Genomic DNA, 11113 nt, shown 5'->3' with positions numbered 1-11113 from the left:
AAGGAGAGGGTATAGGCAAGTGTTGAAAACCCAAAATCCATCCATAAAAGAGCTCTCCATCTTAAGTATCGTTCCTTAAATCAAACATTAAAAGTATTTATAGTTAGGTTTGAATTTAATAGAGAAGATATTTAATTGGTTAAGTTATAAGAAAATCATGAACATATTTAATTGAGTTTGTGTGATTCAAGTCATTGATGTAAGTTAAAAAAAATTAGTATATTTTCAATTTTTATGACACATACTAGACGCATACTATGGTGAAGGATTAAAATAGTTTATTCCGTTGTTTGGTTGCAAGGAGAGAAATGAAATAAATAAAATTAGAAGACAAATAATTAGAGAAAATAAAATTAAATATTAGGTTATTTGGTTTAAGAGAAATATAATAAAAATAAAATACTGGTAAACATGAAAAAAATAATTTTATGACCTTATTATACTATATCAGGCTTCTTTCAAAACAAATCCAACAAGATTATAAGAGTAAAAACATCCTTTCTCTCACTTTTTTCTTGCGGGGCCCACCTTACAAGGCATGGATTTTTTTGGAGGACTCATTCCACACAAATTAATTCTTTGGTAAATCAGTCCTACCAAACTAGAGATGCATTAACTGTGGCAGTGGTAAGTTGAGCATTTTGCTACAAGGCTATAACTAGAGCTGAAGTGGGTTTTAACCAGATACTGTAGAGCTTATTTGTTTATTGGTTGAAATAGAATTCACACGTTTTTTAATGTTCGAAACAACACTTGAAATTAAGTATCTCAGTTTTTCTATAAAAAAAGATGACTGAGCCTAAATTCCATTTCCGACAAAGAAACAGACAGGCTTATAATTGTCTGTCATAATGTAATTTGAAATGCTTTCTTGTTAAAAGCCTCCTACGAAAAATGGACATCTTCTTTGTATGATCTTTATTTCTAACGGAGTCAAGTGTTCTGACATTTTCTAATATATATATATATACCGTAATTATAATTTTCTTTGCATGCATGGGCATAAACACTCATTAGCACAGATTCATTGTGATAATTGTTATATGTTTAAAGAATTTTGGTCAGAATCAAGAGGATTTTTATCAGCAATTAATCAAAGATCTGCTAATAATCTATAATAAGACCGTTCGGTATTTAACTATAGCAATTAACATTACCACGTATACTGTAAGGCCCAAGCATTTTGTATACTGAAATCAGAAATCTAATCAAAATAAGGATAATCCAAGTTCAATTCAACAAGGGATACCAAACACCTCATAAGGTGATAAACCTTCAGTTGGCTTGATATCATATAAAAGAACGAATTGATCTGTCAAGTCCTGATCTAAAAGGCGATTTGAAGATCACACAGACCACTTTCAATTCACTATTATTACTTTTTAACATTCAGATACCGAGATTATGATTTCAAATAGTAAACACAATTACACACCAATGGTCCAATACTAGAAGCACAAGTTAATCATAACCAATAACAATTACCTTATTATCATCAGCTCCAACCAAACATGCCACAGAGAGAAAAAAAAGGGGTCAATTTAGAAAGTGGAGTTCATGATTTCAAGCAGGGCTGCTAAGAAGAAACCTGTGTTAAATCTAATGATAAAGCATCTCAAAGTCACTCAAACATCTCTCAATCTCATAAGGATAATTTTATTAACAAAATATCAAAGCCTATAAATACACTGCATGTAATGAGGAGAATTGGTAATTGATGAACCTTTACAACCAAGTACAGACTCCAGATAACTTCTATTACTAAAGCAGAACATATAACGTCAGACTTAAAGGGTGCTCATTGGCGCCTCAAGATCAATCAGTGAATCATGTATAACAACTACATGTCTTCAAGTACATTTTTTTTTTCTTTTTGTTTCTAACAAGTGAAATGTGAGCACCCGACCAATAAGTACAAAAATGCAAGCAAAAAAGCATCAATAGCCAAAGTTGAAAATCTAGATCAAATCAGAAACAAGTGATAAAACAAACAAGATAGGTAAATAGGCAAACCTTTTTTTTATAATATATGCCTGAAACAAAAATGTTAGGAACCGTGATTCTAGATGGAATAAGTGTTTTAAGGTTTATCACCATAGGCCCAAAACTAATAACTAATGTTAGTCTCTCATGTTGGGGGTAGTAAGGGAATTGCTGAGTTTGTTGGTAGTAATGGGGGTGTGAGCATTCTGTTATAAGGGAGTGCTGTAATGATTGTGGGATCAGGTTGGGATCAGAAATGAAACTGGGAGTGTATAGACTTTCTGTCACTTGGGGGAGCAATAGCTCTCAGATATTTTCCTTTCCCTTTCTTCTCCTTCCTCTGTCACTTACCATTTCTGCAGGTACCTTTGATACTACACGTATCATTAAACCTGTATAAACTTCATCTACCTTTAACCTTCTAAAGCAATTCTAGTAGGATCTTTTGCAGAAACTATATACAAAGATAACACGTGCTGTAGTATATTTATCCCATAGCAGAATCAAAGTATCACCTTAGATAATAACCACTTCAAAATTCTTCCCTCTCTACCAGACAAAAGCAAAACATTCAAATTCGGCACTAATATTAAGCTAGACAGTTTTAGCGAAAAATTTCAAACTACCTAATGAGACTTAGACTTTCTCAAAAGGTCTTCATACACAAATTCTCTTCTCTCCTTGATAAGGCTTTGTCTCAGCTTTGACATTGTGTTAGAGGACAACCTGATTTCCCTGTCAATCATATCCTCAGCATACTTAACCGCCTCCGGGAGCCTATTCAAATCACGCAGCCCCACAACCAGAAAATTCGCTGTCCGCTCCAAATCCTTCTTATAATTCTCCACCAAATACTTCCAAACCTTGATGGCCATAACAGGCTCCCCACAGTCCACATACGCCTTAACCGCCGCATCACAGTTATCCTGCTCGGGCACACACTCATTCTTCACCATCTCTGCAAACACCACGGAAGCCTCCCGCAACTTCCTCCCCTTGATCAAGAACTTAAACAACAAGTTATAAGTCTCCACATCAGGAAAAGCCCCTTGGTAAACCATCTCATCAAGCATCCTCCTCGCAGCATCGGTGTCACCACGATAGCAGCACAAACCAATCATCAAATTGTACATCTCAGCGGTGGGCTGCACCACCTTCCCAACCACCAACACCTCCCAGAAAAACTCAGCAGTCCTAACATCATGACTCTTAACACACTCATCCAATGCAGCCTTCAGAAACCTCACACCAGGAAAACACCTCCTATCCCTCATCGAATCAACAAACTTAATAGCCTCAAGCAATCCATCAGGTCCTCTAACAAGTGTACACAAGAACGAATCATAAGCCGGCACATTCAAAGGATCCCATCCAATCTCAATCACCATCTCAGCAAATGTCTCCTTAGCACCAACTACACCATTCTCCCCTTCCCACCCCTCCATTAAAATCGCATAAGTATCGGTATCCGGCCGGACCAATTTCTTGGCAACCTGCAAGTAATCACAAGCATCAAGAGTCCTACCATTGCTACAAATAGCACTCAACAGCGAATTCAAAGCAACAACATCCCTCACAACACAATAATTGTCCATAATCTCGAATGCCATAATTGCTTCCCGGATTCTATCAGCTGCAACATAGCTGCTGAAGACAGAGGCGAATGTGGCGAGTGAGAGCAACCCTTCTTTGTTCATTGACTTAATAGCGTCCCACATCGCGTCAAAGAAGCGGTTTTTGCCGAGGATGTCAACGACGAGGTTCCAGGAGTAGGGCGTGTGGTTGTCGTTTAGGTGGCGGCCGCTCCAGCGGAAGAATTTGACGGCCTGGCCGGGGAAGCCGTAGGAGAGTTTGAGGACTTCTTCGACGTCGTGGGGGGTGACGGAGATGGCGGCGGATTGGAGGGAGTGCTCGACGGAGGCGGCGGAGGTGGTGGCGATGAGATGGCAGAGGGATTTGATGTTGGAAGGGAGGTTGGGGATGTCTTGGAACGAAGGGAAGGTTTGGGGCTTCTTGGAGATTGGTGAAGGAGATGAAGAAGAAGAAGAAGGGTGTGCTCGCTTTCTGCGACCACCAGGACTTTCTTCCATTCTGCAACCAAATAACGAAACCCTAACAAGTACAAGAGAGAACGAGTTCTGTTCCAGCAAGATCACGATCTTCTTTCTTTTATATGGGAGATAATAATAATAATAATAATAAATTATTATCATCATTACTACTGTAGAATATTAGTTGTGAATTTATTAATTTTTAACTTTTTATTTGTGGGTGAGTTCAATCTCTCTTCTTTTTTCGTTCACTTCACTGATAAGTCAATCTTACACTTTCAAATTTCATCATCATTTAAAAAAGTTTTTAAATTTGATATCTAAATAAGTTATTTTGATGTATAATATTTTAAATTCACATCCAAAAACATGATTCATCTGGTTAAGTACCCTAATTTCAACAACTAAATTCATATAAACTAATGTCAATGAACAAAATTTAAAATTCCTTTTACATGGAAACATTAAGCAATACAAAAGACTTCAAATTTTTGGTGATGCAGCTAGAAGCAAAAAAGAGGCTGAACAATTAGCAGCACGTAACTCTATTACGCCAATTCTAGGTATTCTTTACTAACTAAGCTTTATTACATATTTTTAGAATTTTTTTTCCTTTTTGGATGTACAGTAACTAATTGAATTGAATAAATATATAAAGCAGATGGTGCTACCTCAGGATTACTTTATGAGATAATAAAGTAAAAATATAGCATTTTTGGTGCACTCAGAGCGACCAAATCAGAATGCATTGACACTATTTATGCTAGTTCAGCCGCAGTAGAAAATACAGGAAATAACATTGTTTCACTGGCTGTAAACAATAAATTTCATTTTATCTTTAAAGTGTATTCCTCATCTGTCCATAGTTTTGAAAGTTCCCATTTCCCATTCCCACTGTCTAGATTGATCTTAATGCTCTTTGTCAATTCCCATGGGATCAACATGCAATAAGCCAATGAATGTTGTTTAGTAAAGGAGAATGGTCATTATTAAAGGATTTATTAAAACTTAAAAGTGTTATTTTAGTAAGTCATGTCATTTGATTCTGTCCCTATAATAATCTTCTTCATGCTTCTCATTCTAAATAAAACTTATTCAACCATGTTTAAGATGAGCCATTGGGGTATTTTATTTCTGGGTAAAATAAGTTTGTATATGTACGTATATAGTTTTTGTAGTGGGGAGAATGTGCTTGCTTTAGTGGCTATGTAATTAAAACTATCAAGCTATGTATGTACACTGGGATGTTGGTTTAGAAACAAAGCTTGCTGTTTACTTGTAGACGTGTTTCGTATTAATTAATTGAATGTTTTGTTGTGGGAATTTTGCAGGTTGGCAATTGAGGCATTTTCTTTGAACAGAATCGCATCTTCTTCAGTGGCACAGTGAGCATGTGAAAGTGATTAATGATCATTTTGGTCTTCTTCATAGGCAGCAGCATAGCGGAGAGAGTTGTATAGAATATAGATATCTTTGGTTTTATTTGAATGCTTGTGGAGCATATTTTTACTTGTTTATTTTGTGATGCTTTGGATTTTGAAACTTCTGTTGTAGAATGAAAACTGATTTGCTAGTGCTTTTGGCATTAGCCTGCATCCGTTTGAATCAATGGTGCCAAGTTATTGGCTGTGGCTCATTTTGGCTTTTCGCTCTATGCTGAGTTGTTGCTAACTTGCATATTTGCAAGTTGTTCATTAGTTTTAATTATGGTGACTGTGATGATGTCATGCCATTATTTGATATTAAATGAGTGATGAAATTGATGATTATTAGAATGCGACGAGTTGAATAAATAGTGCATCCGTTTATGACTCGCCACTAAATGATTGATGAAATTGAAAATTATCAGAATATTGAAGAGTTGAATAAATGGTGCATCCGTTAATGGTGCGAATATAATCAGCAAGAGTGTTTTAATTTGGGATTTGGATTCTCTTCACGATATGGTCTTGTTAAGTTGTTAGAGCAAAAAACTAGGAGAGTTTAACTCAAGATTAGTTCATTAAGTGGAAGAATTTTCATGGTTTAAGTATTGTTACATTGCAAACGGATAGGAAAACAAAAAACTGATGTCCATATGATAGGAAAATGAATTGCTAGTGCTTGTGTAGTCTAATTCATAATGAAAACATAAAACTCCTATTTTTAAACACTCCAATTTCTCCTTAAACTGGTTTACACTCCATATGATAGGAAAATGTCCATTCAACTGATGTCCCTTCAATCCAGTTTCCAAATACAGCTTTATGTGGTTTGGCTAATTTAACTTAAACATGAAAGTTTCTTGTTCCAGTAAGATAACAAATACAAAGTCTAAAAATCAGGGATAAAATTAATACCCCTATTTTTTTCCCCTAAACCACTTCACATTACTACAAGGCAGTACATAAAAATCGGTCTGGTTCTACTTCAAATTTTGAGATAGGGTCAAGTTATAGTTTAGACTATCCCCATCAATAAAAGTATAAAACAGTAATGACGTGAACATTTCTCGTCTTTATACACTATTACACAGTGTATGTAAAAACATATCATTAATTAGTGCTAACCCATGATTAAGTACAACATCAATAATTAGCCAGGTGCACCCAAACAACAATGAAAAATCTAATGACTCAAGCAGTTTGAAAATTTGAAGATGCATGGTGGATTGAATTCTGATCAGTGCATTGATTATAAGTCTTCAAACAAGTTCATGGGTGAGAGACTTGGATAGACAGTTTCCTTAAGGTGAGGAAAATGAATTGCACCTTTTTCTAATGCCAGCTCTGGATCTTTCAACTTTGTCCTGTAATTTGCTTTTCTGTGGAACAAAACATGTGGATGATGATCTTCTTCGGGTCAACAAAAGATATACTTGACTATCTTTCATGAGCAGGCAGAAATGGTCCTGCCCCTAAGAGAAAGAAAACAAAAAATGAGAACACACAAGTGATGGATCAAGGAAAATAAAACCTGGCTTGACCTTTCAAAATCATTTTTGGTTTAAAAATTCATTTTGATCATTTGATAGAATCGTTTCAAGCGAATGACATCTTTTGTTGAAGATCCCATGACTATGACAAAAATAGTGTATATGAAGTTATGAACCACTCTTGTCTCTTGAATTAATTTTTAAGATTGAGTTAGACTTAAATCTAAATTATTGATAGAATCATAGTTCATCCTAACAATTGTTATTAAATTTATTTGACTACTTATTATAAATAGTTATCATCAGATTACCTATATATGTCTAATCCTCAACATGAGGAGTATGTTGGGCATAACTAAGAGTATATATAAGTATAAGATAATTTTATCTCTTTAACTAGATTTTAGAATTGAGTTAGGTTAAAATTTAAATTTCAAGACTTTTTCTGGCCAACCATGAATGGGGAAAATCTTGCATTAGCCTAAGCTATTAAAATTGGATGTGCTAGCCAAATAATTTATTTGCGCGTCATCATTATGGTAATTAATCATTAATTAACTAGAATAGTTAATCATATACTTACTGTTTTTAACTTGGTACATTAGGTTTGTGTTGGAAACTGTTGCATGCTCTTAGAGTGTCACCTAAAATTGTTGTTATTTCATAAATATTTTGACATTTTAGCATTAGTTAGTGATGGGGTTCACTATCCACTCTATTGTTTACGTCTATTTTTCTTTTAAATATTTGCAAGTAGTGGGCTCTATCACTAAACATGACCGAAGTGTTAAAATTTAAATGTAATGAATGTTTGACAAAAAACAATGAAATGAATGCAATCTTACTTGACGCTTCATAAAAATGCAATAATTTTTCAGGGTAATGCAAGTATTTCTTACGATGGTGGACTTGTTTCTTTGAAGTTTATTTTTTTCAAAAAATGACCTAGTTCATATGGATCACTTGCTCTAGTTGAGTTTACACCATGTAACTCTTTAACTAGTTAGCATATTAGCATATCTTATATGTTCTGTTTAGTAAATATTCGGATTATTTTATCTCTAGCTCCCAATTTACTTAGTTGTCACATGTGTACTTCCTCAAAACCTTTGGGCTGAGTTTCGATTTCTTTCTTTATTCTTCCTTAGTTGTACTTTTGTACATGGCCGTGTTGACTTTTTTTCCCTATTTAGAATTTGAGCTACGTAACAAGATACAAGAGCTATCATTCTGTGAGTAATTAATTGTGTTTGAGAATAATGCCTTATGTTTATATCTCTCTATCTTATGTAGGACGATATTTTTATTTGAAACCTCATATACTTGCATTAGTGGGAACTTCTGAGACTACTAAATTAGTTGGAATTTATTCCATGAGACTAGTAAGTTATCAACTACAAACTGAAAATTCAAGTTTAGTTATTATTCTCAAGACTAGTAAGTTATCAACTACAAGACCTATTATGTTAAGATTCAAATTTTCCATGCAGCTCCCCTCCTTTATTAATTTTCAATTTTACTACAACCAAATGGAATTTAGAGTCAGGAAGTACATAAATGGAACAAATACCAAATCTTCATGCCAATCAGTATTGTTAGCCTATTCAATAACTATTTCCAGACAACAGCACAGAATGTAATTAACATACTGTATATAAAAGAAAATACAACTCCACGTGCTCATGGTGATTGAAAAGGAAGCATGTAAGAAGCTACCTCAAGTAGTTTCCATCTTCTTCATCAAATAGAGACGTGGGTTATGCGATGGAACCGGCGACCCTTGTGCCATTTTGCAATGTTTTTATCTTCTCTCCTTTCAATGCATTAATTTCTGCCAGCTAACAATCCAAACATGAAGATGAATTATTCTGACTTCATGGAATTCATAACCCTGCCTTAATATTATAGTATTAGATTATGATTTCTTGTTTCCCCATACTTAATATTTCTGTTGTCACAGTGTCACACACTATTCCCATCTCCATTAATACATAAAATAACATGAGTTGAATATTTGATTTGACATCTACAAATAGGCCTCCCTTACTAGTTTGTCTTTATCATTGTTGACCAGCCTGAACAAACCCACCTCAATTGCTTTTGCAATTATTTTTCCTTTTACCTCTCTAATGGCACTGTCCAAAGACCAAAGAATTCCACATGATTCAAGCATGAGCAGCAAGGTTCAAAACTGTGTTTTCAGTGAGACTAGTGTGGAGATTACCTCCATGACTGTTCATAGGGTCAATGAGTACCACAAATCTGTGTTAGAAGAGGAAGATGGCTCACAAACTACTAATGGTCTCAGCAATGATTCAGCTGTAACACGTTCTCCTCCTTTATGTGGCAGTCGCAAAGATTATGCTTATAAGGGCACAAACTATCAGCTTGAAGAAGCAGTATCTCTGATTGATTTCAAAGGGTATAGCAATATCCTGCAAGCTAGTGGATCTTTGCTTAGCTTTCAGCAGAACAAGATGGTCCCTCTCAACTGTTACTTGAAAGATAATGGTCAGAAAGAGTATTGTGTTTGGGAGAATAATTTGCATCAAGGCCACAACCATTGGAATCAAACTAGTCCAAGAAGCACTAGAGACATGCGCCTGGTAGAGAATCTCAATTGCTTTCAAACTTCTAGTGGCTATAGCCCCATAGTTAATAATGCAAAAGAGAAGCAACATGGTCAAAGTTCATCTGGGTGGCTCTACTCAGCACCAACTATCCCTAATGATATTAGTAGCCTCCACAAGTTAGGAGCACAAGAATCAGTTTTGCAAAAGCGCCCTTCGATGGTATTCCTTATATATACCAAAAAAACCCATTTTCAGAACTAGTCCTTAGAAACCTTTCTGAAGTTTGAATGACAATTGAGGTGAACTTTGATTTTGTGTTTGCAGGGAGAGAACATGAAAGCTGCCAAGAAGCAGTGCTCAACTGAGAGCAAAACCCCAAAACATAAGTCAAGCCCATCCAAGGATCCTCAAAGTGTGGCTGCCAAGGTTTGCTTCTATCCTAAGTCAATTTATGTTAGATATGTGCAAAGTTTTGATTGCAAAGTAAGCAAAACTAAAATAAGAGATTCAATGTTGATAGAATGTTTGTCTCACAGAACCGAAGAGAGAGGATAAGCGAGCGGTTAAAGATACTACAAGAACTGGTGCCTAATGGCTCCAAGGTGGTTTTCTTTTTCTTTTTCTTGCCTTTCATTTGTAGCAGCAAGGCAAGGCTTTTGACTTGTTAGAACGGTGTTTTAACTTTGATATGAAATTTGGCAGGTTGATTTGGTTACTATGCTGGAGAAAGCAATTAGTTATGTAAAGTTTCTTCAACTGCAAGTGAAGGTGAGGCTTCAAACACTAGTTTTCTTCTTCTGATATATAGTTTTTTAATGTGAAAAATTATTTTCGTTTTTCTCTATCTAAACTATATAATGCTCTGAATTGAAATATAGCAAGTGACATCTTTGTTCTCTTATTGTTAATGGTGCAGGTGTTGGCAACTGATGAATTTTGGCCTGTCCAAGGTGGAAAACCTCCTGAAATTTCTCAAGTAAAGGAAGTCATCGATGTCATTCTTTCATCACAAAGAGAGAGAAGTTCATGCTCAAAGTAGACGACTAGAAGATCATGCGTCCAATGAAATAATGTCAGAGAATAATTCAAGTACAAAATTTCAGGCCAAGAAAAGTCTTGCTCTGTTTGTTGTTAGTTCTGAAGGGCATTTTAGAAATTCAGAATGCACGAACTTTATGTAACTTCTAAAATCTAAACCAATATCTAGCAGTGTATGCTGGGGCCTCTACCTTTTCCTAGAATTTCATTAACAAAATATCTGTATCTCTACATTGTAATTTTCTCTGTATTAGTTATTACAATGAAGTGTTCTATAACTAGATCTAAAGTATTTTCCTTCTTCATTAACGATTATATATAGTATATTAGCTTACGTTCAACATGCATATTATTAGGATTCAAGAAGACATCAATCACGCGAATTTGTCTCAATACCAAAGAAATTATGCTGCTGCTATTGCTGGCAAGAACAAAAGCGATAAAATCATAAACTGTAATTTGACTTTTCTCCAAATTGACAATAGCAGAATGAGTTGTTACCCAAGAAGTAGCCATGATGGTCCATGCAACAGCTTGAAGGTTAGAGTAGGATA

General features: G+C 35.2%; 2 protein-coding genes across 2 annotated transcripts; one reads left to right on the top strand and one right to left on the bottom strand.

The window, feature by feature from the left end:
* Positions 1-1634: 1634 nt before the first annotated feature.
* LOC114396691 (pentatricopeptide repeat-containing protein At1g77360, mitochondrial-like) lies at positions 1635-4133 on the bottom strand. The gene has a single exon (XM_028358792.1). It carries the CDS (start codon positions 4071-4073, stop codon positions 2610-2612), a length of 1464 nt encoding a protein of 487 aa, XP_028214593.1. The 5' UTR covers positions 4074-4133; the 3' UTR covers positions 1635-2609.
* Positions 4134-9027: 4894 nt separating this feature from the next.
* LOC114396056 (putative transcription factor bHLH086) lies at positions 9028-10834 on the top strand. The gene is made up of 5 exons (XM_028357952.1): positions 9028-9740; positions 9846-9947; positions 10058-10123; positions 10224-10289; positions 10438-10834. Exons 1-5 carry the CDS (start codon positions 9078-9080, stop codon positions 10558-10560), a joined length of 1020 nt encoding a protein of 339 aa, XP_028213753.1. The 5' UTR covers positions 9028-9077; the 3' UTR covers positions 10561-10834.
* Positions 10835-11113: the final 279 nt, after the last annotated feature.

Source organism: Glycine soja, chromosome 18 (genome assembly GCF_004193775.1).
Source record: "Glycine soja cultivar W05 chromosome 18, ASM419377v2, whole genome shotgun sequence".
Classification (NCBI taxonomy): domain Eukaryota; kingdom Viridiplantae; phylum Streptophyta; class Magnoliopsida; order Fabales; family Fabaceae; genus Glycine; species Glycine soja.
This window is presented reverse-complemented; position numbering and strand designations above follow the sequence as displayed.